Source organism: Falco naumanni, chromosome 9 (genome assembly GCF_017639655.2).
Source record: "Falco naumanni isolate bFalNau1 chromosome 9, bFalNau1.pat, whole genome shotgun sequence".
NCBI lineage: Eukaryota > Metazoa > Chordata > Aves > Falconiformes > Falconidae > Falco > Falco naumanni.
In genome coordinates, this window is record NC_054062.1 from 11,758,722 (window position 1) to 11,785,814 (window position 27,093).

At 38.6% G+C, this 27,093-nt stretch overlaps 1 protein-coding gene across 6 annotated transcripts in view; it reads left to right on the plus strand.

Moving 5' to 3' along the window:
- GAPVD1 (GTPase activating protein and VPS9 domains 1) overlaps positions 1 to 26,567 on the plus strand; it is a 31,666-nt gene extending 5,099 nt beyond the window's left edge. For 4 of the 6 annotated variants that reach the window (XM_040605799.1, XM_040605798.1, XM_040605797.1 and 1 more), the window contains 26 exons: positions 1,553 to 1,768; positions 2,173 to 3,016; positions 4,266 to 4,352; positions 5,336 to 5,470; positions 5,592 to 5,781; positions 6,696 to 6,776; positions 7,378 to 7,538; positions 8,433 to 8,562; positions 9,476 to 9,601; positions 10,461 to 10,634; positions 10,911 to 11,051; positions 11,650 to 11,784; positions 12,354 to 12,473; positions 12,956 to 13,033; positions 13,159 to 13,532; positions 14,050 to 14,137; positions 15,232 to 15,312; positions 15,982 to 16,104; positions 16,605 to 16,734; positions 17,140 to 17,249; positions 17,884 to 18,043; positions 18,523 to 18,710; positions 20,053 to 20,266; positions 20,857 to 20,929; positions 21,812 to 22,009; positions 22,708 to 26,567. In XM_040605799.1, the coding sequence (XP_040461733.1) occupies positions 1,584 to 1,768; positions 2,173 to 3,016; positions 4,266 to 4,352; positions 5,336 to 5,470; positions 5,592 to 5,781; positions 6,696 to 6,776; positions 7,378 to 7,538; positions 8,433 to 8,562; positions 9,476 to 9,601; positions 10,461 to 10,634; positions 10,911 to 11,051; positions 11,650 to 11,784; positions 12,354 to 12,473; positions 12,956 to 13,033; positions 13,159 to 13,532; positions 14,050 to 14,137; positions 15,232 to 15,312; positions 15,982 to 16,104; positions 16,605 to 16,734; positions 17,140 to 17,249; positions 17,884 to 18,043; positions 18,523 to 18,710; positions 20,053 to 20,266; positions 20,857 to 20,929; positions 21,812 to 22,009; positions 22,708 to 22,848 (4,467 nt within the window). In that variant the 5' untranslated portion in view covers positions 1,553 to 1,583 and the 3' untranslated portion in view covers positions 22,849 to 26,567. The remainder of the gene's footprint in view (positions 1 to 1,552; positions 1,769 to 2,172; positions 3,017 to 4,265; positions 4,353 to 5,335; positions 5,471 to 5,591; positions 5,782 to 6,695; positions 6,777 to 7,377; positions 7,539 to 8,432; positions 8,563 to 9,475; positions 9,602 to 10,460; positions 10,635 to 10,910; positions 11,052 to 11,649; positions 11,785 to 12,353; positions 12,474 to 12,955; positions 13,034 to 13,158; positions 13,533 to 14,049; positions 14,138 to 15,231; positions 15,313 to 15,981; positions 16,105 to 16,604; positions 16,735 to 17,139; positions 17,250 to 17,883; positions 18,044 to 18,522; positions 18,711 to 20,052; positions 20,267 to 20,856; positions 20,930 to 21,811; positions 22,010 to 22,707) is intronic. The other 2 variants (XM_040605801.1, XM_040605800.1) reach the window with 2 other exon arrangements.
- Positions 26,568 to 27,093: the final 526 nt, after the last annotated feature.

The following is a 27,093-nucleotide window of genomic DNA, read 5'->3' on the forward strand; positions in this document are numbered from 1 at the left end:
TGGTTATCAGGCTTTCTCCACACACTGAAAAAAACCCAACAAATGTAAAACCTGTGCCTAATTAGGGAGCTAATCTGTATTCTTCAGAGAAGATCATCTCCTGCTAGGCTGGGCAGTGAACCACAGATCTTTAAAACACTAAAGGGCAGACCATTAGGCTGGTGTATGATACATTATTTGTGGTTTCTCAAGGATGGATTAAATGGTTTTGTGAAGCAAGGCTTCTCTAGAGTTGCTACAGGTTGTGGGAAGTAAGTTTTACATTTAACTGTAGTATGGCTTTGAGGGGTTCATTGCCAGATCCTGTGACAGCTCTGACCTGTGTCCATTACCAATATAACTGACAGACAGCTGTTATAGACAATATCTGGATCAAACCCTTTTTCTTCCCAAATTAACTAGTATGACTGTTAGTTCTGGTGGGGAAGAAGACATAAAGCAGTTTATCATTAATTCCATGGAAACATCATCTGATCTGCATGATTCTGCCCCTTCCCTTGTTACCATTAACACAGTTGATGTTTTTTTTTTTCTTCTGTAGAGTTAATTTTTAGATGGATTAGCTCCTTGAACTTGTTTTGAATGGTGTGGTACTCTTGGTTTATCTAACTGGTAACCAAGATGTTTTCTAATTATGAAGTTAGAGCTGATGTTAGATTGAGACATAACAGTAGTTTGTGTAGATTTTCGTTCCTGATGTGCTATGAAAGCCCACAGTTGTTTCAGTTTTTCTGTCTTTAAAACAATATTTGTTGATCATAGTCCAAAGAAATATTCTTCTGAATTGAAATATTTGAGGATTTTTTTTCTGAATGAATTCTACTGTTGAGCAAAGTCTTCAGCTATATTTCCAACTTCTGCCGTATCTGGGTGTTGATAAGTCTTGATTTTATAATATCTTTTAAAATCAGTAATATTATTATTTTTATTTTTTTTTTAGCAGAAAAGACCAATATTGGGAGCTTGGTGTTTTTTATGCACAGGTTAGAGAGGGCATTTGTTTTAACAGGCCAGACATAACTGTACTTGGATAGGGCTGTGTTATGTGGACATGCTTTCAGGCAAAGTATTAAGTACAGAAATCTTTTTGCCAATTCACAAGACAGTGAGTTGGAATGGGACTCCTCTTCATCTCCCTGAGCTGGTCACCTAAGCTGTAGCCAGGGCCACATCTCTCCAAGTAATAGCCAGTTTCTTACCTTGTGTATTGGAGGCATGGTGCAGGAGTTCTGTAGCGCTGTACTGTATTACTATTTCAGTTCATGAGTGTGAGTTGAAAATACCATTTGCAGGTGTCCCTGATGTGCTGACAGAACAAGGGGTTAATGAAGTTGGTAATTAGGAAACTTTGCATTAAGAAAGAGTGGCTCAGTCATTAAGTGGGTGGGCTGTGGATTTGAGAGAAGGTATTACTATGCTGACATGGAAGGGGCATCAGCAGTATTTACTGCTAAGTGTGAGTTTATGACCTGCTTATTGCTTCATTGGGGCTGGCAGAACTTATTCCCTACCTGTTGAAATTCACCTGCTTCTTTTTCTTTCTTCTTTTTAGTGAGTACTGTGTAACCCACTTGCTGCCCAAGATGGTGAAGCTAGATATACACACGCTGGCTCATCACCTCAAGCAGGAACGGCTGTATGTAAACTCAGAAAAGCAACTTATTCAAAGGCTCAATGCAGATGTATTGAAGACAGCTGAAAAGCTGTACCGCACGGCATGGATTTCCAAGCAGCAAAGGATTAACTTGGACAGACTTATCATAACAAGGTGACTTGGGAGGGTGGGGTGGTCCTGGGAAGAACAAGCTCCTAAACCTCTGTGAATTGCAGCAAATCCATCAGATTTTTTACACTTAGTATCTGAAGTCCTTTGCTGTACTAATCATAAAAATAGTAAGGTTTTAAAGCAAATCTCAACTAGGGGATCTGACTCACCTGAAAGTTATTTGTTGGCTGTTTAAGCTACCTTTTTTTTTCATATATGTGTTTGGCTTCTGTTTGTCATTTATGGGAACAAACTCTTCTTATTCCTGAATTTGCAAATCATTTTTATTAACTGTATGTAAAGACTTTTTTCCTTGGTGGTAGTCTTGTTAATAGATTGACCATGTAACATCTTTTATGAAGTTTGCTTGAGATTTACTTAAACTGTTTCAATGTTTTTCTTTAAAGTGCTGAAGCTTCTCCTGCTGAATGTTGCCAGCATGCTAAAATCTTGGAGGACACGCAGTTTGTGGACGGATATAAGCAGTTGGGATTTCAGGAGACTGCTTATGGAGAATTCCTAAACAGATTGAGAGAGAACCCTAGGCTTATTGCATCCTGTCTGGTTGCTGGAGAGAAGCTCAACCAGGACAACACTCAGAGCGTCATTCACACGGTCTTCACCTCCATTTATGGCAACTGCATCATGCAGGAGGATGAGAGCTACCTCCTCCAGGTCCTCCGGTACTTGATTGAATTTGAACTCAAGGAAAGTGACAACCCTAGGCGGCTGTTGAGACGAGGCACCTGTGCATTCAGCATCTTATTCAAACTCTTCTCTGAAGGACTCTTTTCTGCAAAACTTTTTCTTACTGCAACTTTACATGAGCCAATCATGCAGCTTCTGGTCGAAGATGAAGACCACTTGGAAACTGATCCAAACAAATTAATTGAGAGATTCTCCCCAGTACAACAGGAAAAGTTGTTTGGAGAAAAAGGCACAGAAAAGTTCAAGCAAAGAGTCCAAGAGATGGTTGACTCTAATGAGGCCAAGCTGGTGACCTTGGTGAACAAATTCATTGGCTATCTCAAACAAAACACGTACTGTTTTCCTCACAGCTTGAGATGGATTGTGTCACAAATGTACAAAACGCTGTCGTGTGTAGACAGGCTGGAGGTTGGGGAGGTCAGAGCAATGTGCACAGATCTTCTTCTAGCGTGTTTCATCTGTCCTGCAATTGTTAATCCAGAACAGTATGGGATAATTTCTGATGCTCCTATAAATGAGGTGGCAAGATTTAATCTGATGCAGGTATGACTCACTTTAAAGTAGTCTTACGAGAAATGTTCTTGACCTTTTTTTTCCCACTTTCTAGTGGATGTTGCTACAGTAAAGGTACTGTCCCTCTTACCTAAAGGTGAATGCTAACAAAATATTTGTGTTAATCGTTGTTGAAAAAGCATGCTCTAAAGTTTGTTTGCTTAAAATATTGGCTTAAAAATTGATAGCGCATATTCCTTTATCTCTTAGAGGAGTTGCGAATGTATTTTAAAAGCTATTATAAGGGATGGAAACTGAAGTCTAAAAGTGATTGTAAGATGAATACTGGAATGTGTGAAAAGGAATGTTGTGCTGTTCTCGCTTGTGTTAAATATTATGTCAGGTGTTGCACAAAATAATGAAATATTTTGCTGAAAGAACCTTGTTGCCTGGCAGTAATGACCAGTGTTTCTGGTGGGTGGCTATCTGCCCTTTCATTAAACCTTAGAGTATTCCCCAGTCCTCATGGCAAATTTTTGTCTTTGTGCAAGTACTTGGGCAATTTAATGACAGTATGTAGACGTGTAGTCTGAAGGTATTAAGCAACACCTGTCTGAGAATATTCCCCGCACAAGTAACAAAAGCCTACTTTTTAATGTTGTCTATAAACTGGACAGTGAGGACAGTGAGTGTTTCTCACAGTATAATCGTTCTAGTGACTTTTACTGACTAGGCTGTTACTTGCCAGTGTTTTTCTGAAATACGTTAGCAATCCTCTCCTGTATCACTGCCTGCATGTTGTAGCAGAGCTTGCAGATGGTGACTCTTTAAAACCGAAAGTTGTTGTGCAGTTGAAGATTAATAAGGATTATATACTCTGAAAAAAGGGTTAACCCTCTCGCTATTTTTTTTCCTCCAGCATATTCTTAGTAAAATACATACAGCCTTTAAAAATCTCTGAGTTTAAGATGACCTAGATTCAACTCAATTCTGGTGTACTGTAAAAACAAAACACACTTTGTTCCTGGGAAGGGGGGAAGTATGGATGCTCATAGCATATTGGGTGTGCAGATTTTCTTGTTAAATGCAATGACTACTTTTTTTGATAAAGTTTCTTGCATTTTTTTCTGCCCTGAAAGCAAGTACAAGACTCTGTCCATTCAATCAAAAGTATTTATTGGAGTATTAATTAGGAAAAGAATAAGAACCGAGGAGTTTTTTTAACTATTTTTTTTTATAATCAGGTCTATCATGATGTTGGTTTGAAATGCTTATTCTTCATACTTCTTTTTCATTTCAGGTTGGGAGACTTCTGCAGCAATTGGCAATGACAGGTTCTGAAGAGGGAGATCCACGCATGAAGAGCAACCTTGCTAAATTTGACAAGGTAAGAATCCAGGCTAAAAAAAGCTATGGCTCCTGTGTGTACTTCATTCTTTTGCAGGCTCTTTTTTTCAGACATTGCAAAGGACTTACTAAGTGTTTAACTTCCAAGTTATATGTACTGAAAAGCAGATTAAATCCTGCACAAAGCTGGGAACAAAATCTTAAGTACTAGAATTAAGGGTCAGGGATTCTTGCTTCCACCCTTACATAACACTTCTTAAAAGAAATTTACAAAAAAGAAATTGAAGGAAGTTACCTTTTAAACTGAAATGCTGAATTACCATCTCTGTTTTTTTCCGCTGAACCAAAAGAAAACACTTTGATCTGAAGACAACTTTTGTATGAAATCTGGTTTAACACCAGGTAATTTGTTAGTACAAGTAACTTGTTTTCCTTTTTTGCGTAGTTTTGCTTTTTTTGTTCAGCTTTTCCTTTGTTAGTATGAATAGTCCATAGCAATACTGAAATTAGCTTCATCAGAGGAACAGTGAAGCTAATGATCTGTGATGTATTATCTTATGTTTAAAAACCTGCTGATTTGCTTGTGTAACTTCCAGGTTTCTGATGATTATAATTATTACACAGTCATCATACAAAGTTACATGTTTATTATATAAGTAACATTAAATCAGGTTAGAAAGTGGTATTGTGTGTTGCTTCCCTGTTTCACTTTTAGTCTGCACTCACCAGATTCTTCAGCAAGGGGCAGTTTAATTGCCATAAAACACTTCCATTTTTTTAAAAATTGTAAGGCGTCACTTAAGTAAGTAACACTTTTGAATGCAGAAGAGAAACGAAGGAAACACTAAAACTAACTGCATGCTTTCCTTGCTTGCTCTTCAGTGATTTTAATGATACATGGTATTTTATCTTAAGATTTTAAAAGTAGGAAGCAAAACTGATATTGTTATGTAAGCTACTTAACTCTTGTTGTAACTTCTAGTAGATGGTCTGTCATTCAAAAACTGTTTATTCTCTTTGCAGAGCTGTGTTGCTGCTTTCCTGGACGTAGTTATTGATGGGCGTGCAGTTGAAACTCCTCCAATGTCTTCTGTTAACCTGCTGGAGGGATTGAGCAGAACAGTGGTTTACATGACATACAGCCAGCTAACTACTCTGGTAATATCATGAGGTCTTAAAAAGAAGTAGTATAAACTTGACGCCATATGTTTACAGATAGGGTAGACACAGCTGATAGTTTACCCTGCCATTCTTACCAACACTAATTGTACATTTTTAGGTTGGCTTTATGCGGAATGTAATGTCAAGTGATCAACTTAAGGAAGATCGGATGGCTTTGGAAAACTTGCTGGCAAACTTACCCCAGAACAAACCAGGGAAAAGCAGCAGCCTTGAAATGACTCCATATAATACCCCACAACTTTCTCCTGCAACTACTCCAGCTAACAAAAAAAATCGATTACCAATAGGTAAGGAGAGCAAGCAGACTTCTTGCATGATTTCTGATACCTTGGTAGATTTTCTGTGCTGTTATTTCAGTCGTCTCTTGGGGCTATTCTTGGACTACACCTTCAGTTCCTACTTTTTCTCTGTAGGTGGTGAAGGATTTTCTTTTGCATAGAAAGCCAGGTAGCTTCCTTACTTTCTGATGCAAGTATGGTGAGCTTCATCACTCTCTGTTGAACTTGAGAAAAATGCTGGAGTGTTTGGTAGCCATGTTACATGCAGTGGTGATAAAGGGAAAATTTGAAGATGGGAAGCAGATCAAGGAGGGAAGATTGTTTAGAAAAGTGGTAAGATAGAAGTGATGACATTTAATTAGTGGGATAGAGTAAGTTTTAAATTGTTGTGTCTTGGAAGAGAGCAAATGCAGAAGAGGATGAAAAAGGAAGAGCAGAACTTTTAGAATATGTGCTGAGAAGAAGAGCTTTCTTCTTTCTCCATTACTTGCCCAGTCTAATTCCAATTGTTAGTGTATCGTACTGCAGTTTGATGTTTGCAGTTTTGTCCTTTTTTTGAAGAGGATTTCCAGGTCTTGAACTTGTCCATTTCAGTAATATTTTTTTTTTAAATAGGAAGTGTGGTACACTCCTTTGGCGTATGTTTACATGAATGTGACCACAGGGGATATTTTTGTTTGTTTGAGAGATTTGGTGTTAGTGTGCAACAGGGTGAAAATATGTAGAGCTCACTAAGTGGCAAAAACCCCCACAAAACTAACCCCAAACTAAACCTATCCCATGTTGTTTTAACTCTGCCTCTGAATGGTTCTGGTCTTATGCCTATAAAGTAGTGGCACAACAGCATTTATTTTATGATACAAAGTAGGTTTTGCTCAAATTTTTTATTTCTTTTGTTTCATTTTAATGCTTTCGAAATCCAGGACAGCAATTGGCAGCCATTACTGCCTGGGATACTTCTGCAACCAATCTTTCAGCTCATATAACTCTAGTAACCCCTTTTGGTGGGTAATGCCCTCTTTCCATTCTTCTCTGTGAAATGTGTAACACATGACTTAAGCATGCCTTTGGTTTACTTTGGCAATCAGGGGAATATGAGGCTACTTGAAAAGACTAATAAAGGGTTGCAAAATCATCAAAGTAAACCACCTGATGTTGAATTGTGTGTCTGGGGTTTGAGACATCTGTTAGAATAAGATTTTCCTGCTTTTTAGGAGAAAAAAAAATTCTAAACGAATTAAGAGTTTTAAACCACAGAAACCTAGACTTTTTTAATCGGTAACAAACCTCTTAATTTTCTCATATAATTTATTAAAGGTCTTTCTGTGATTGGAGTACACTGAACTTGTGTATGCACACAGGACATAGTATACCTTGTTTCTCTAAACTTTTATGTTGAAAGTTTGCTTTTTCACAGTGTAGTACTCAAATTTAAACAGCAGTTCCATCTGTCAATGTTCAATATGTCTGCATTTTGTAAGTTTATTTAGTATGCACATTCCTAATTCAAAACATTGCGGTTCTGTATTTGCATTGTATTATCTCTTTTTCCTCCTTAAACAAGGAAAAGCTTTCTAATGTTGGTATTTCAAAATATTTTCTTAGCAACTCGCAGCAGAAGTAGATCAAATATTCTGATGGATCAGCACGGAGATCATGAAGGATCCTCCCAGGAGACTATCCCAGAAGTTCAGCCAGAAGAAGTGCTGGTGATTTCTTTGGGAACAGGTCCACAGATTACTCCAGGAATGATGTCAGAAAATGAGGTATGCAGAAATTTTGAAAAGTACAGATATTTTGAAAAGTACAGCCTCTGTGTCCTCTAATAACAGAACAATGAATTTGTGACGCTAAGTTTTGATAATAAATCTAGCACGGGAATGAAAATCCTTGCCTTATTTTACTGAACTTGAGGCTTGTAACTTTCAAATTTTGTTTTGTTAGATATTTTTTTTTCCTCACTTTGTATATCTGCAAGGTGTGAAAAGCAGTGTATTAAGACAGGAAAAATGAACCTGGCAGATTTATGAAGAGGCTTTGTCATCTAGCATGCCTCAGAGCAAACCTGGGCTGTTGTTTCTGAGCCTGAAGAAGCTGACTCAATTATCTCTCTGCATATTTTGTCCTTTGGATCAAGTGGTGCAGGTGAATGACAGAACTGGAACACTGATCCCGATGTTTTTGGCAGCTCAGACTTGAAACGCACAGGCCCAGCCTCTTGTGAGGGTGGAGCTGTGGTCACGTTGCCGTGAATGTTTTCAGACTTACGTTGCTTAGGGTAAGGCAGCCTCTTCTTTCACCAGCTGTAGCACAGCTTCTGCTTTCATCTTTGGTGCCTTGCCTGATAGTTTGGATTATCTCCTTTTGCAGCCTCGTAACGACCAGTTTCCATGTTATATTAGTCTGCTGGGGTGAAGAGAGAGCTGGTGGCTCCATTATTACCAGGACTTGCCTTATGTTCACGTCTTGGTTACATTTTCTCCAGCCTCTGACTTTGGACATAGCTGTCTTTTTTTCAAGTGGAGTGCTAGATGTTTGATTGTGCCATTAACTTCTAGTGAAAGCAGTGCAAAAAATGTGTCCAGTGTTTTGTTGGCTATTTAATTATACGAAAAATAGACTATTTTAAGGAAGGCTTGTTTCTTTCTCCTGCTCCCCAGGTCTTAAATATGCAGCTTGCGGATGGTGGGCAAGGAGATGTCCCTGTTGATGAAAACAAACTCCATGGTAAACCTGATAAAACCTTGCGCTTTTCCCTCTGCAGTGATAATCTGGAAGGAATATCTGAAGGTGAAGGGCTACTTAAGTCTTGAAGAAGTTTTGTGCTTCCCCCCCTCCTTTTTTCCCCCCCTTTTATAAAAGGAACTTCTGGTAAATACAGCATGTCATCTTTGGCATTTTGGAGACTGTGCTATTTTACCCTGAGAGCCTGTCTTTCCTCTTAGCCATTCAAAGAAAAAAGTCTGGAGCTAAATTTTGACCTGCAAAGGCCTAACTGAGTCTGAGAATTAGGAGTGAAAAACCTAAGTGCATTTAGAAAGACAGAGGGATTTTGTTTTATTTTTTAAAAACTTTTTTTAAAACTTATGTGCAGCACTAATTACTAAGTTAATCTAACATAACTCTAAACTTCGACTTCTCAGACTTATTTTTCATCGTGTTTTAATAAGCTATTACATATATCAGAATAATTCCTGACTCTGGACAACTCCTTTATATGAACCTCAGACAGAACAAAGCACAGGTTCATGTGTGGTATTGAAGAGATTTGTACAGATCGCTCAGCATGCATTATTTTGTGTAACTTCCATAACTTAGTTTTTGCTCGCTCTCTCCTCAAAATAAGAAAACAAATTAATAGACAAGTAAACAAATTACTGGCAAAGACTTTATTGATGTTTTAGTTACAGTAAAATATGGTAATGGTGAAATTCCAGTCATTTCTGGTAATGTATTTGTAGATTATTATAATTAGTATAGTACTGTTAAACATGAGAAGAGCAATTCACAGTGCAGGTTAAGTATCTGCAGAATAGGGATCAAGAATAGAGAAAATGCGCATTAGCTCATCAATTAGTATTTTATATTGGAACTGCTACTTTGTTTCTTTTCTTCTTTCTGATAATTGTGCCCTGTGTTGTTAATGCTCTTTATTTAGGAACTATTATTCAAATCAGATTTACAGTAAAATCTGTTTTCACAGGTCCTTCAAATCGCTCCAACTCTGTGTCATCTTTGGATTTAGAAGGGGAGTCTGTGTCAGAGCTTGGCGCAGGCCCCTCTGGGAGCAATGGTGTTGAAGCTCTGCAACTGTTAGAGCACGAACAAGGCAGGTGCAAATTCTCCGATACAAGTGCCTGAGGTGCTGTAGATGATAAACCTGAAGTCCTGTGGAAAAAAGTTGAAAAATTGACTAGTTCAGAAAAAAATAAGTAAAAGTTTTCTTTGTGCAACCACTCTTGCATTTATTTATGGTTTTGGTTTGTTGTTTGGATTTTTTTTTCCCCAAAAATATTTCTTGTACAATTCAGTTGTTAGGAAAGAAATCACGTGGGATTTTGAGGCTTAAGTCCTTTATAGGAAACTGCTCATGATGTTTTGCTTGATACCAAGTTTTTTCCTTCAGGGAATAGGGTGGTCTGGATTAGAGTAGTCTTAAAGCATCTGGGTATCTTCCTGTTTAATATATATTTGTCAAATGCTGGAAGAGGTTGCCCAAAGATGTTGTGGTGTTGCCAGCCTGCAGATATTCAAAGCATGAGTGGGCATAACCATGAGCAACCTGCTATCATCGACCCTGTTCTGTGCAGGGGGTTTGGGCTTGAATGATCTCTGGAGGCCTCAGCTTTTCTGTGATAAGTTCTTCTTACAGGAGTTGTATGATTTTCTCAATAGTGAGCTAAGTTTTCTTCATTTTGTCTGTCAATTTGGTTGATAGGTCACCATGTGTATTTTAAGATTTTACTTCTTATGTCTCAAATACGCTTAAAAACTGTTTTAAGGCACATCTCTTGAATAGTGTACTGGCGCTTTACAGGCCTTACTTGAAAACACTCTTATCTGACAGAATTAGGGGGTTGTTTTGTTTGTTTGGGTTTTTTCCCCTGTAATGTACTCTTACAGATTTTCAATCCAAAGTAATTGGAGAAGCCCTTCAAAAAATTGAGAATTTTTTTATTTTTATATAGCCACAACTCAGGATAATCTTGATGACAAGCTCCGTAAATTTGAAATCCGTGATATGATGGGCTTGACTGATGACAGAGATATATCAGAAACTGTGAGCGAAACTTGGAGTACAGATGTCTTGGGAAGTGACTTTGATCCAAATATCGATGAAGATCGTTTGCAAGAAATAGCAGGTAACTCGGTGGTACATCTGGTATGTTAAAATGCTTCACGCTTGCATTAAAATAATGAGGCCGCAGAGCCCTCCTGTCTCTAAATGTTTTTTCATTGATTAAACTGGAACTTTTCTGTAGGAGGATTTTGTGTGCATGACCTGGATTGTATTTAGTTGCTCATTTCTATCTTTTCAACATTGCCTTTCATGATTGCTTTATTAAGGACGCTTCAAATGTGATCATATTTTTCAGGAAGCCTATATCTAGCTATATGCCTCGGCTTTACTTTTGCAGGTGCAGCTGCAGAGAACATGCTAGGCAGCTTGCTGTGTTTACCAGGTTCAGGATCCGTGTTGCTTGATCCCTGCACAGGTTCAACCATATCAGAAACCACAAGTGAGGCATGGAGTGTGGAAGTATTGCCAAGTGATTCAGGTCAGAATTGTGCAGGTTTTGCTTATTTCTTTAGCGTGAAACAAGACTCTTCCAGAGGCATGTAATGCAAAACCACAGCCTCTTCCTTTCTTTGAGAGATTATTTTCTTAGGGTTAAGTTAGTGTTTGTGAATACTTCCAATATTAAAAGGACAAACTGTTCTGAAGCAGAGAGAAGTTGCGAGAGACATACTGTTACTTGAGAAATTCTTAAGTGCCAAAAAGGGAGAGAAGGGATTGCAAAGCAGACTTCTGTTTGCTTTCCTTCCCTGTGATACTAAGTAGGGCTATCTAGGAGCACAGTTTACTTTGGTTAGTGAAGGTTTGACTGGATACTGTTGCATTTAAGAAATACAGTACTTAAAAAAGTAAAAACTTCTTAGAATGCCCGTGCAGATAGAACATTGCTACCTGTGCAGAGTCCTGCATTCTGTATAAAACAATATAAGAAAAATCTTGCTGAAGTGTTTGATTTAGCTTAGAACTTAATGCACTGAATCAACACATGCCCCACTTCCTTCTGTATGTGAATATTAAGGGAGCGTGGCATTGAGTAATGATACTTTTTCTCTCTACTCTCCATTGTCTCCCTTTTGTAGAGGCCCCAGACTTAAAACAGGAGGAAAGACTACAAGAACTGGAAAGCTGTTCTGGGCTGGGTAGCACATCTGATGACACAGATGTAAGGGAGGTCAGTTCTCGACCCAGTACACCAGGCCTCAGCGTTGTATCAGGTGTGTTTAATTGTCTCTGAAAACACTCTGCTCTATTAGAACATGATCAACATCTGCTTTGCTGCACTTGCTGTAGTTACACATCGTTCCACTCATATAATAACTTTCTGCACTTGTTCTGGAATTTTTAAAGCAGTAATACTTTGTTCATCTTACAGAAAAAATAAAAAAGGTGGCAGAGCGTTGAATACTCCATGCTGCAGTAGCAATTGTTAGCAGTGGAGTACTGATTTGGAAGAAACTCCTAACATTCAGTTTTATTATCACAACTTTTTTTTTAAGCAAACCAGCATATATCTACTTTAGGTTGTAGTTTTCTGCAAAGTATTTAACAGAGTGGAGTGTCTTTCTGATGCCCATTGTTAAAGCGTATTATGACTACGTTAAAACAGTCGAAGATGTAGAGCAGAAATGTTATTTTAGGAGTACATAAATTCGTAATGTCTCTAGGTGCTACTGTGAGTTAAGACAGATTCTTACAGTGTTCACCAAATGTTTTAACAGCTTCAGCATTTTGCTTCCTTTTTCTCTGAAAGACTATTACAGATGCTTCTTTTGTTGTGTGTAAGGTATTAGTGCAGCATCTGAAGATATTCCTAATAAGATTGAGGATCTGAGGTCCGAATGTAGCTCTGACTTTGGGGGAAAAGATTCTGTGACAAGTCCTGACATGGATGAAACGGCCCACGGTAAGTAAATTACCTGTGAATGAGAATTAGAATCTCTGATAACTGAAGTTTCACAAATGACATTTGTAGAATCCTTATATTGTACAGTTTCTCCCAATTTCAAATTTCTGGTGGCTAAACTTAACATTTTCCTTATTTGCTAGCACTGTATCTGTTTGACAAAGAGACTCGAGTACTTTATAGTACTGGAACTTCAGTACTAGATCTAAGATCCCCTTTTCCTACTTCAGTTTGAGTACATTGATCATCCTCTTACATTTTGGAATTGGTCTGCTGCTCATGTTTTCCCACTTTTTGTGATACAATTCTTTTGTCATTTCGGCATATTACAGAGAACTTTCTGTGTAAGAGTATCTTTAAAAATATTTTGCAATTTGTGTTTTGTAAACTTTTGTTGCTGAAGGCTGTTTTTCCAATGTCCCTTACGTTGTAGGTAGTTCTTAATAGAGTACTAAATGTTTCCCCTCCTCCCCATATTTCAGGAGCCAGTCACTTGACATCTCCTCCTTCTCAGACAGATTCGTTGCTTGCATTGTTTGACCCGCTGTCATCAAATGATGGTAAGTTGTAAAGAATAAGCTTTTTTTAGTAAATGAGCATTTTCAATGCTTCTATGTTAGTACCAGCTAATTTTGAAGAATCTTTAAAGAAACGTGTGTGGCTTCTTTTATGCTTATGACCGCAGGTGTATTGGCTGTAGTAAGGCCTAAAGTACACTACGCCAGACCCTCTCATCCACCACCAGATCCACCAATCTTGGAAGGAGCTATGGGAGGTAATGAGGCCCGATTACCAAACTTTGGGTCTCACAGTTTAATTCCAACTGATTTAGAAGCATTCAAGCAGAGGCATTCTTATCCAGAGAGGCTAGTCCGCAGTAGGAGTTCAGATATAGTATCATCAGTTCGGAGACCTATGAGTGATCCTGGGTGGAACAGACGTCCTGGCAATGAGGAGAGGGAGCTTCCTATGCCGACCACCAACACTGGAGCAGCTGTTCTGGTGGCTGCATCTCAGTCATCATCCTCATCTCCCAGCAAAGACTCCTCTAGGGGAGAGGTAAGGCTTCTATCAATCTTTTTTTTTTTTTCTTTTCCTAGCATGCTCACTATGCCAGGAAGCTGGTATTAAATGTGTTTAGCCAAGGAATTACGGTGCACTTCTATTTACCTTTTAAATGTTGGCCAGTAACGTTTTACAAGCTAAAGCTACAGATGGTCAGAGTGGCTTAAATTATTCTGGCTTTTCTTAAGTTTACTGGATGAGCTTTATTTGATTTGGTGGGACTGCAGAAATAAATTTGTTATAGTGCTCAAATTTAACATACTGCAGCATTCCATCCTGAAAAGCAATTTTCTTTAAAAAAGAAATAAGTGACGTCTTAAGTTTCTTCAGGTGTTGCATTTACAGGCTTGCCCTCTTCAGGAGGGATATTTCTAACTTAATCTGCTGTGGCTTTCTGTGCTCTGCTGTAGTTCTGTTTTTACAGTCAATGTAGCAAAACCTGACATGAAGGAGAAATTTTGACTTTACACTTGATATGGTAAATGCTCAAATGTAGACTGCCATTCTACAGATTGAGGAACGGAAAGACAGTGATGATGAGAAGTCTGACAGAAACAAGCCCTGGTGGAGGAAACGTTTTGTGTCTGCCATGCCCAAAGGTAGGGTCATGTCTGTCTGGTTGCAGTACTTTAGTAAGAGTGCATGCTGCCTTTATTGTATCTTTAGGCACTTCTATGGAAAATGTTTACAGTTTCACTTTGAAAAGCTGACCAGACTGACTTAAATCTGTTACAGGGTAACAGCTCTCCTTTTAATTTTAAGAACTAAAGGTTTCTTATCTATAAAATTCAAGTGTTGCAGTAAAGAGAGAATTACTGAAATACAAAATATGCAGTGCCTACAAAGAGGTGTGTAAGCTGAAAGGAATTTGGTTAGGCGTTATGTTATCTTAAGTATTTGTTAACTTTGGAATCCTTAGGTAAGGCTAGTCATTTCATAGTTGTATGGTATTGACTTCATCACAGCTTCATAGCAAGCTAGTCTTAATTCCCGACGGATGGTAGTGTGCTAGTTGAAGGATATTGATAACTTAGGATATCTCTTGTTACACGGCATGAGTGGAATTAGACTTTGGCTATTTATGAAGTAAAGCTTGTTCAAGATACTTGGCTTTCATGCTGTGAATAATGTCAACTGAGGATGGAACAATGGGTGCAATATTAGATATTCTTGCCTATTTTAAAGAGACTTTCAGTTAGAAAAGAACGAATGTAACCCTTGCAGTCTCTGTGTGACTTTAGATAGTGTTATCATATTTTAATACCACTTTGCTTTTCCATTTCACAAGGTGCTGTCTTTGCATCTTCTTCCTGAGCTTACTAGAGGGAATGAGTGGCCTGAAAAGATCCGTGTCCTTGTGACCAATATTTGAGTTAGGGCTATTGTCTAAACTAAAGTATAGATAAATATGTAAATAAAAACGGGAGGCTACCTGACTCCCTTGGCTAGTAGTTGCCTAGAGTGTACTGTACCTGGAAGCAAAACTGTTCTGCCTGGCTCATGGTGGCATGTCTGTTAAAGGTAGAGCTTACTACATATGATGACAGTACAGTGCTGTTCCACCCCATAGATTGGTTATGCTTTTATTGAAGTTTATTTGATGACAAGCTTCTGTATTAGCCAGTTTCTTAAAGTTTCTTCAATCTGGCCATTATCTCAGAATAGTCTTTGATCGGATACCTTGCATTTTCAGCTCCTATTCCATTTAGAAAGAAAGAAAAACAAGAAAAGGACAAAGATGACATGGTGCCTGACAGGTACTCAGCACTTCAAGGTATGTGAATAATACCATCATAGTAATCTTCTCTCATAACATGCCCTCTAGAGTTCCAGAGTGCCCACCAGGTATCTATTTACAGAAAGGTATATGCTGTTGTAGTTAGTGTTCCCAACTGGCTTTCTGAATATGAAAGTGGGTAAAGACTTTTTTCTTGACTTAAAAGACTGTTTTTAAATTGTCATGCTTCTGTCAATATGTGTAGTACTGGATTCTCTACTCAAGTCTTCACTTTTTTTTTTTTTTTTCTTTCTCATGATAAAGCTCATGTCCTTATCACAGCTGAGCTGTTAGGATAGCTGCAGGCACGTTCCTGTAATAATTGCTTAAGTGCTAAGTTAAACATGATTTGAACCTGGGTGTTTAGTTTTCTGTTTGCTTAATAATTTCTAGAAGTCTTCAAATATACAAGAACCATTTGTGTATACAGTATAAATATGCTAAGGATCTGGCTTTATTTGTTCACTTAAACTGTGCTGGTTTTTTCTTTCTGCTTTTGCTTCAGACTTTATAAATATGTTTGAATTGTGGCTGCATGGAACACAAGCAGCTGTTTGTTTGATGCAGCTAAAAACAGAGCCCAAATGTGTAGGTCTAAATTTTTGTGTTTGCATTCAGTTGGCACAATACAAGGTTAACTCCTGTTGTTTTTAATGGCCTTTTCAGATGATCCCAGCCCAAGGCTCAATGCACAGGCACAAGCTGCAGAGGACATTCTGGACAAATACAGGAATGCAATTAAGCGAACCAGTCCTAGTGAAGGAGCCATAGTAAACTATGACAGTGCAGGTGAGAACCCGGCTTTTGTAGCCATCACCAGCATAGTTTCTCCTCCTTAAAGATAAAACCACTTCAGTATTCTAGACCAATGTTATTACTAACAGCTGAACAATGTGAGCTCTAAACCAGTGACATTGTGTCAAATAATCTGTGGAACAATCCCTCAGAGGCTGGGAATTAAATCAGTATTCCCAAGGACAGCTCTTTCATATTGCTGTTGAGGTGGCTGTTTGTTAATAGCACATCACTTACCTTTTTTTGTGTTGTTTTTTTTTTTAATGGATACTGAAGAAGTATATTATCTTCCAAAACTGATGCAGTTTCTTCTTTGTGACTTGTAGATTGTGTATTTTTAATACACTTTTTTCACTTATCCAGAACAAGTTTTATTTGCTGTCTCCGTTCCCTCCCTGACCTTAGAATAACCAGAAGAGCAGAGAGAATATTAGTCTAGTTTTTTCTTCTGACTCCTCTCTTCAAGCGTAATGTTGTTTTTTTCATTTCCATAGAGGCTATTGGGGATGGTGAGAGTATGCATGACTCTCCACGTGATGAGGCTTTACAAAACATGTCTGCAGACGATCTCCCAGACTCTGCAAGTCAAGTAGCACAGCCACAAAGTTCTGCTTTCTCCTATAGGTAAATATATTTGCAGGTTTAATCTTACCCACAAAGTAGAATTAAAAGCTGAAGCCATGTGATTAGCTCCCACAAAAATCTTAATATGGGTCAATTGTAAACTTTTACATGCTTTTAGTCTTAAGCATCTCAAACTGTTGTATTTCCACTGGTAAAGGAGGAATTTTGTAACCTGAGAGGACAGAGCAGTTCAGTGTTTAGGAAAATTCCTGTGAAACTGGTCTAGGTGCTATATCAAGAGAACTGATATTCTGAAGTCACAACAACACTGGTATATTAAAATAATGTTAAATAACTTTTACACAGTATTTAAAAAAACAAAACCAAAGAAACAAATACCAAAGACTGCTTATTGAAGAAGCAGCCCTTGCAGCAACTGTTAAGAAAATATTTTTCCTCTTTAAGGGATGCGAAGAAGAAATTGAGATTGGCTCTTTGTTCAGCAGATTCTGTTGCCTTCCCGATGCTGACACATTCAACAAGGAATGGTCTACCAGACCACACAGACCCTGAAGGTAAATGTTCTTTATACATACAGATATTTTGTATTGTGTGTGGCTTTTCTTTTCCCCCATCTAATGGCACTCTTACTGCACCATTTATGGAAAACTTCTGTTCGCATAGATACAGAAGGCATAGGCTGCCTTTTGCCCCCCAGTATGTTTTCTTTCTTACTCCATGAACAAACCTGCCAACAAAATCTGGTCTAATTTTTTTGTAATGAAGTATCTTGAATATAGTGCAGGTGTAGCCTGTAACTATAGAATAGACTTCTAAAATGCTTGTACTGTTGGGAGTTGTGCTACAGTACTAATAGAGTAACTTCAATGATTTACTGAGTCTTTATGTTGACTTAGTATATGTCTTGCGTTTGCATCCCTGTATTCCTTCTGGGTTTATTTGCGGACAAGTGAATTTGTCACCTTACCTGGTCCTCTTCACGTTTTAGAATGGTTCTAAATAAGATATTGGTGTGAAAATGTATCCCTTGATAGCTGGAAAATTCAAAAAGACTTACTAAACTGTTTTTAAAATAACATTTATTACCTAAGGTACAGAAGTTTTGTTTTGAACTGTTACATGTTTCCTATATTTAAAACTAATGCCTACATCTCTTTTCCATAATAATTTTCCTTTGTTCTTTATTAGATAATGAAATTGTGTGCTTCTTGAAAGTTCAGCTAGCTGAAGCTATTAACCTCCAGGACAAGAACTTGATGGCCCAGCTGCAGGAGACAATGCGATGTGTAAGCCGCTTTGATAACAGGACCTGTCGAAAGCTGCTGGCATCTATTGCAGAGGACTATAGGTAGTTTGTTCAGTATCTTACTGTTAATGGGTTTCCAAATGCATATATCTATTCACTAGTAGATTGGGAAGATCCCTTTTGGTTTAAATCGTGCTTTACCAAATCAGGTTATTACATCTCTGCTTCCCCACAAAATGATGGAATTGTCTCATCTATCTGAAAATGGCTTAAAAAAGCTTGGACCTTAAGTCAGTCCAGATAGTAACAAACTCGGGTTAAATAAATTTGTGGGTAATGTTCAATTCTAACACACAAGAGATGCTGTGTGGAACTTGCTTTAGTCTGGCATTCAGGAGTGCTGCAAGGGCAGTGAATTCAGTCAGAGAAATCTGTGTAAGGCAGAACTTCCTAATTCAGGCATTATCTTTGCTTTACAAACAACAGGTTGAAGATTCCTCTGACACTACAACTTAACTGTATGTGAAGCTCTTAGTCTCTATCTTTATTATGAATCTAGTGTAAAGTACTCTTTATTTTAGGAAAAGAGCTCCGTATATCGCTTATTTAACTCGATGTCGCCAAGGCCTGCAAATGACACAAGCACACTTGGAAAGGCTGTTGCAGAGAGTTCTGCGAGATAAAGAAGTGGCAAACAGATACTTCACTACAGTATGCGTGAGGCTACTGCTGGAAAGCAAAGAAAAGAAAATAAGGGAATTTATTCAAGGTAAGATTAATGCAGACTGTGAAATGTTTATATTCTTCTACTCCATATTTAAATGCTGCCTTGGGTTGATGTTTTAATGCAACTTCTGGTCTAAGGAGCAGATTCCTGAATAGGCTTTCATTTCAGCGGGTGAATTAATGGCTCAAATAGACAGATTTCTGTGACTTAACAGTATGTTGTGGCAGCTGAGCCATGGTAACTGTCTCATTTTTCATGGAGTAAGAGAATGAAGGTAATTTGACCTCACTTGGCCTAAAAAGTTATGCTAAATCATATTGTCTAGCATCTGCCCCATGGAAGAAGCATGAATAACATTAATTATTTTAGATCTACTGATAAATGATAACTTAAGTTGCAGCACTCAGTCCTCAGTATGGAGCTTGTGGTTGCACCTTAGAAGATATGGGGAATAATAGTAGTGTGAATCAAAAGATTCAAAAATACCATAGCATAAGGGATAGCAGCACCAGGAGGACAAGAGTCTCAAAGCAGAGTCATTAAAACAAACTGTTTCTTTGTTCTATATATACATAGCTGACTTAATGAAGTACATAAGAAATTTGGAGTCAGTTCTTGCTCCCAGAGCATATAGTGCTGGATATTAAATGTGCCTGAATAGGCTGTAATTAATATGAGAACTTGTATATACTGGGATTCAATTTCTGGTAAAAAGATTCAGTGACCCAGGAAAGAGTTAAAGGCCTTTCTATGGACGGAGGGGAGACAGCTATTTCTGGATGATACCAAAGAGAAATTGGCAACTGTGGCGTTCAGGCTGCTGGCATCTGTGAGTGGCAGTTGTCTTCTAGTGCAGGGTGCTATAAATATGAAGCCGATGAATACCAGTGATTAGGTCAACACTCATTCTGTAGTTTGTAGATGAATATGAGTGGTGCAGCTATGCATACTTGATAAAGGTAGGGGTAGGAAATGGTACAGATTGTTTTTCCTGGTATCTTCTGCTACTCCCCCTTTCAGCATCTAACAACTTTGCATGTGCTGGTTCTTACCAGCGGCTCTTCTAGTGATGTTCTGGGTGTTATCTCTGTCAGTGGCTGGGAAGAAGGTATGAGAACTGGTACTGCAGAGTAGGTGATTAACGCAGAATCAAGTAGAGTATTTTGACCATATGCTTTGCTAAATGTGTTCTATGTGCTTTTCCTTTAATTCCTCCATTTACTTCAAGTGTTCCTGCTCATATTTCCCTTACTGGGGCACGGGCAAAACAGCCTCAGTGCTGCCTGGCAAGACATCTGAAGTGGATTCTGGGCTTCTCTCTCCAGGAACATTTAATAGAAATAATGTTTTTTACTTAACTGAATGTTCTCTCTCTTTTTAACAGATTTCCAGAAACTCACAGCGGCAGATGATAAAACAGCCCAAGTTGAGGATTTTCTTCAGTTCTTATATGGGGCTATGGCTCAGGATGCTATATGGCAGAATGCCAGCGAAGAACAGCTTCAGGATGCACAATTAGCTATAGAACGCAGCGTGATGAATCGTATTTTCAAACTTGCGTTCTATCCTAATCAGGATGGAGATATTTTGCGTGACCAGTAAGTCAATGTAATTTCAAGCACTTAGTTTCTCTTTTGCAGTTGGTGCAGATGGAGGCTGTGCAGTCTTCATGTGACAGACTTGACTAAGTCAGCCACGCCATATGAACTCGTGTTTTCATTTAGAATGTTTTGTGAAAGAACAAGGAAGTGCTTTAGCATCATGTGCAAAAGTTTGTGTTTGGAACAAACTGCCAGAGTAAAATGAAATTGTAAGTCTAACAGCTTGGGCTATAGACTTTCAGATCTGAAAGTCTGTATGTTGAGAGAATAATCAAAATCTACCTCAGGACTCCTTTCATATTCTGTTTTGGTACAGTGTTTTCCATGCATTTGGAGTTTTGGGGTTTTGTGTTTTAGAACATACGCTGTTTGACTGCTCTACTGGCTGTGTGGTTGTATTTGATCGCATGATAATATGCTCTGCATCTCCTACTGACCTAGAGTCCGTTAGCTGTAGGACCATCATGACTATCTGCATTCCTGAACATCTCTCTTGCAGTATCCAACTTATAACTAGTGTGATACCCAGGAGACTACTGGCTGGCTGCTGCTTACTTTTCACTTTTATTTTTTGTGTTTGTTTTCAGGGTCCTGCATGAACACATACAGAGGTTATCTAAAGTAGTGACTGCAAACCACAAAGCACTTCAGATACCGGAGGTAACTTCTCCTTTCCTTCACTTTCTTTTGTGTGTCGGGGCATGTGGTTTAGATTGTGTTTGGGATGGGGAGAGGGTTGTTTTTGTTTTACACTTAGAACCATTGCTTTTCTATCTGTGACAGGTGAAATATCCTGCAGGAAAAACATGCTATACCCATGCTTTCGTATTTTCCACTGACTGATCCTTCCAAACTAATTTTTTTCTGATTTTACCACCTCTGTCCTGATAGTAAAATTTAAGAACTAATGCTACGCTGCACTAAGATGCAGTAACTTCCTGATAATTTGCTTCAAAAGGCAATGTTTGAATTCTGTATGCTTCTGATGTGATTCATGTGCCGTAGCTGTGGTTTACAGCTGTCAAGTTAACTTTCTGAACTAGCTAGAATTAATGGAACCTTGCAGATCCGTGAATTTGCCCAGTGCTTTCACTTTTCTCATGGTTACTAAGATAACTAAAAGCAGGTTGGCAGGCTTAAGAAGTCTGTCAGAGGCTGGATGTTAGCAACTTTCCTAGTTCTCAATTCAGCTCTTGAACTCTGTGATTCAAAACAGTGAGTGTTCATAAAGCTGCTGATATGGAAGACTGAGACATACAGCTCTACCTTTATTTGAAATGATGTACTGGAGAAGTCGCAAAGAAGTACAGACTAATTATGTCAGTTAGTTGCGCTTAGAGTACTGGCTCCTTGTAGTTTTTTATTATAACACAGCAGGAAGCCACCATCGTTGTGAGTGTAATGTAACCATCTTGGCTTAAAGCTTCCCATTTCTCTGGAGCTTTGCTCCTGCCTGCAGGTCTCTTGTACTTCAGATCCTCTGTGGTGCACAGCAGTAGTTTGGACAAACAAAAACTGGCAGCATGTTGGTTTTTTTCCTAGGTATATCTACGGGAGGCACCATGGCCATCTGCACAGTCTGAAATCCGCACAATAAGTGCTTATAAAACCCCCCGAGATAAAGTACAGTGTATCCTGCGAATGTGTTCAACCATCATGAACCTGCTTAGTCTGGCAAATGAAGATTCAGTACCTGGGGCAGATGATTTTGTTCCTGTTCTGGTATTTGTCCTCATAAAGGTGAGTTATTTTGGAAAGATCACAACCCCCACCTAATTCTTGCAAATTTTAGGAAGAAAAAGAATGCGTTTGAGTAACTGAGTGTAGACTCAAACCTAGATCTAGTTCAGCTGGTTTAAATACAAACATCAGAAATGTGGTCACAGTTATGGTTTTGAATCCAAGCAAACTTTGCATTTGGAACCAAGGAAACTGGGGTGCAGATGTTGTAATGGAGTGGGTTTTTTTGAGGTATGTCCACCAGTGTCTATCATCTGTGCCTGCTTAATGCTGTCCTCTTTCAGGACCAAGATCCACACTAGGACTGACTTATGTGGCTGACCTTTTTTGACATATAAGTGTTTGGATAAATGTCTGTCACGTATAAGATGCTAAAACAATAGGCTTTTCCATGTGTTTAAATCCTTGATGACTTCTATAGACTCTGCCAGTCTTACCCTTCTTTCTCTTGGCCCACAAGTTGTTTTTCCTTGTTGGAAAAATGCTCCTATCATGAAGTCTGATGCTTTCTGAGTCTGTGAAATGGGGGTTGTCTGGATTAACCATCGCTACCCTACAGATATGTTACAGAATCATGTATTATGAATGTGCAAGGATCACTGCACAAATAGAATTGTATTTCTGTTCTGTATCTTGTAGTGTTTTACATTTAGCTTTGCAAACAAGCTGTGAGTATCTCTTTCTTCTTTAACCCTCAGGCAAATCCACCTTGCTTGCTGTCCACTGTTCAGTACATTAGTAGTTTCTATGCCAACTGTTTATCTGGAGAAGAATCATACTGGTGGATGCAGTTCACGGCAGCAGTTGAATTCATTAAAACTATTGACGATCGCAAGTAACTTGGCCACCATGTGTATGGGCAGACTGTTAGTAGAAGAGGAGGATATAAGAATGTACAACAGCTGCAAAAGCTGAAGAAGAGACTTTTCTTGTATAATACTGTACAGAATTGAGGTATTTTAAAACACCTTTACTAATCAAATTAATTTAACAGATTTTCCTCTTCTCTTTTGGTTGTGTTTTTCTCCCCTATAGATACTGGCACTGCAAAAGGGACCACAGTTTTCAGGTATTTTGGAATCTCAAAACATGCAGAAAATTCTTCACGCTTTTTCCACCACCTCTTTTCCTGAATTCTTACTCACGTGAATAATTCACTTCATTTAATTTCTAATAGAAAACTGAAACAAGAAGAATCAGGGCAACCACTTAGTATACTTTCTAGCTTAATACACCTTTTATTAATAAGACACCAGCCACATTGAAAGTCTGTAGTAGCTGACATTAGTTATCAGTTATATTTCACCTAAATTTAAAATCTGAGAGGACACTGTAAATATTATATAACTATATTTAATGCATTGCAATTATCTTTGGACTCATCATCCTTTGAATAAACAAGCAAAAGCCTCTCTGACCTCTTAACAGGTTATGACATACTGTGTTTTGGTAATGAAAGGACTTCCTCGAAAAGCTAAGATTAAAAAAGGGCAAACTGAACTATTTATTAAAATGTAATTAAGATTACTGAAATTTCTAAAACTGGAATTTATAATAGACAGGGCTTATTAGATAGCTAAACACTTTTTGGCTAGGGCATTAGGGTGTTATAAAGGTTTGGATATATAGAGGAGAGGGACTGTAAGTTACAATAGAGAAGTCTAATATAAAAAAGGAGAAATAAAATACCTTACTGTAATATTTTTTCTGATATATTGTGTATACTGTACAAACCCCAAACAGAGATCCTTACAGAACCTTGGACTGTAATATATATTTTGATTAGTGACATTAAATACATATGCCGGGGTTTCAGTGAATGTTTTTACTAAATGTTCTTCGTGTTGTCTGCTATGCAGCAGTGCAAGTTTTACTGTTCATATGAAATATTTTAAAATACAACACTGTTCTTTATGAAACATATCATTACATCAGTTCAGGGTGTTTTATAGATTTCTCACCCCACCTTTCCCTTAAACTGACAGTTACCAATTTAAAGAAGTTTTTATGCACACCACCACATGGATTTTTCATGAGTGAAATGGTCTGAGTGATGGCCAGTGGTTGTTATTTGTATATAAGCACTTGCTGTTCTTTTTTAGCTAGAATTACAGTGAAAAAGGACAGCGAGCATTTAACTTTTTCATGTCAGTATTATTTCTTACTCTTTCCAGAATGTTCATTGCACTTCTGACAGAGGGATTTGTTAAGACTTGGTGTCTGTGAGTGGTAAAGACAACAAAATCTTGCATTCTTTTCAAAATACAATTTATTTTTTTTGTGTGTGCACGCACACGTGCGCATTTTGATGATTAAAACCTGTAAGCAGCTAGAGCTTGGGAAAATAATTTGGTTAATTGAAATTAGAGCAATTTATGTAAAGTATCAAGTGCTTGATTTGGCTGTGCTACTTGTCAAGGCATAATTAAAGAAACTTACTATCTAGGACTCTAATATGTAATTCAGTATAGCATAACTAATCACAGGTGAGAGGGTGGGATGGTATCTTTTTTCTTTTATTTATAGTCTTTCTCCTCTATTAGAGACTTGCTTGTGTGGAGGAGCAATACTCTAGAAACAGAATTCTTCTGATCTGCCTTACTGTGGTAACTCAGTCTGTGTAGCATTGCAATATTCTAATTATTTAGCCTTGATGGGTTTTTGGTGCTGAACACGTAACTTAATATTGCAAGCACAGCCCTGACCAATAACACTCAGCAGCAAAGCACAAATATGCCCTTGAAGATATGGCCAGATCATATCTAAAAGCAATATAAATTTATTGAAGTGTCCTGTAATATTTAATTATTACTTGAATATCTGAGATGTTAAGACCAATGTGTGAAAGTTCTTTTAGTCCTGCAGTTTTGAGTTTTAGTCGAGGAGAGTATTTGTACAATCCTTAAAGAAGGCACAAAGACACTTGGGTTGGTGATTAGGCCGCACATCGCTTCTGTTTGCAAACTCGGCAAGCAGGGTTTGATCAGCACCATCAGATCTTTCAGATTTCCTCTCCTTTATGGAAGGGGCAAGAACCATTTCCTTCACAGTTGTTATCACTTTGTTTTTCTGCGTAGAAAAACAACTTAAAAGAACTGGAGTTGTTTTGGGTTTTTTTTAATGTTAGTTATTTTAAAACCAGGAAGTGTTTCAATGAGCCCCAGATGAACTGAGTCTTCATAGTAAGATGGTCCTTTGGTCCTTTGCTTCTTCTTTTTCAATCTACTCTGAAAGTCTTTTATATAGTCTTGATAGGTGTAGTTAGAGAATTAGGCTTTCCAAAGAATTAAAACCCTTCCCATAATGTCCTCTTACTATTTTCCCCTGGTGTCCCGTAACATTTTGTTTTAAAACAATAAATTACATGTATAGGAAGTGATGTTGTTAGGTTTTGGTGTGCAATAGTAAAGGTGAAAAGACAGTGCATAAAGGACCAAAAGTAACAGAACTGCTGCCAAAAGGTGCCAGCCAACCGTGTCACTGTTGCTGTAAACTCGGTGCTTTCTGTTAGTTAAATTACTTCAGCTGCTGGAGGATGAATGGAACGTTTTGGGGAAAGGGGAGCGGGGAGAGGTCAGTAGTAGCAGATTGCAGCCACGGACTTAAGGCTCGGTTGTTGACTTTGGCGCTGGTTGTTGGCACGTTTGGAGGAACTGCCAAATTAACCGATGGCATGGCTATGCCCGTTAATATTTCAGAGGTGGTATTTTCCTTTTTTGGGTAGATAAGGGAGAGGAAAGGGCTGGGTTTTTTCATCCCTGTGAGATTCTTTTTGCTATTAAACCTAAGTGAAATTTCTCTTTAAACCTTTTTTAAACCCTCTTTAAGGAGAATTGGAATGTGTACGGCCTATTAAGTATTTGAGTTTAAAAGTTTTTGTTTTGAAGACCTTATACTACCAAATGCTGAATGTAACTGCCATAAATTTCAGGAAAAAAAGCCACGAACATGATCCTGTTTCCTATAGGTGAGTTTCTGGTGAGCACAGTGTTGGTTCATATCGCTTGAAAACGTCAAATGTTCTGTTAAGCCAAATTCTCACAGAAGTTTGAGGACCCACTGCCACGTTAGTGCTGAGTAGTGGGGGAGGAAGGGGGTTAGAGCAGGAGCAGCGGGAGGAGGCAGGTCTGTTCCACAGCAAAGCTTCGGGCAAGTGGAGCATGTGTGTTTGGCATGGGTGTAACCTGTGTGGCCGTGCTGCAGTACGGACCGTGCAGCCTTTGGCTGGCAGCGTGGCGGGAGAGCTGGAGCAGCAGGAAGCAGTGGAGAAGGAGGGGGAAGGATACCCCTGTTTGGGTAACAGCTGGTGACTTGGTTGAGCCTGTATTACTTGAGAATTAATCTCTGCTGAGTTAGTAGTGTGTGTTCTGTACCTTTTAATTGTGCTTTACCTCTATTTAAAAGCTTTGTACTGCCTCTCCTCTTTGAAACTGGTAAAGCCTTTATAAATCTAAATTAATGAGCTTGCACAATCTTGTATACAGGAACCCCATCTTGTCTCTAACGTGATTATTAATGTATTATTCTGTAAAAACTGATTAAAAGGAGAGCAGTTTAACGCCTGGATTTCATGTTTCTGCCTTGTTCCAATGCAATCAGCGGTTTGCTGGAGATGGCATTGCAAGTGTGAACAACTTGCCGCAAAGCTGGTGCGGGCTCCCGCTCGGCAGCACTGCTGCGTGGCACCTCAGACCTCCTTTCTCGTGTGCACCGACCGCTCGTGGGGAGCGGACAGTGGCAAAAAAGGAACAAGATCCAGGTAATGGGAAAGGATGTGCTGCTGAGTTGGCTGCTTAACACAGAGCTTTCCAGTTATTTTTCTTTTTAATCATGCAGCTTGGCTGTCCTAATAGCTTGAGGGGAAAAAATAACTACCTGCTGCCAGAGCACTGAGAGGTGGCTTACCTGGGGACAGGCACCAGGACCCCGTCTGTTCCTCTGCTGTGTGCTGTTCAGTGCCTTGATGGGAGCGGTCAAGTCCAAAAATACTCTGTTCGGGTCATCTTATTTCTTAAGAAATATTCACATTGCCTATGACAGTAGGATCTTGGCAGCTGCCGTGTATCCACCCCAATCCGGCTGCT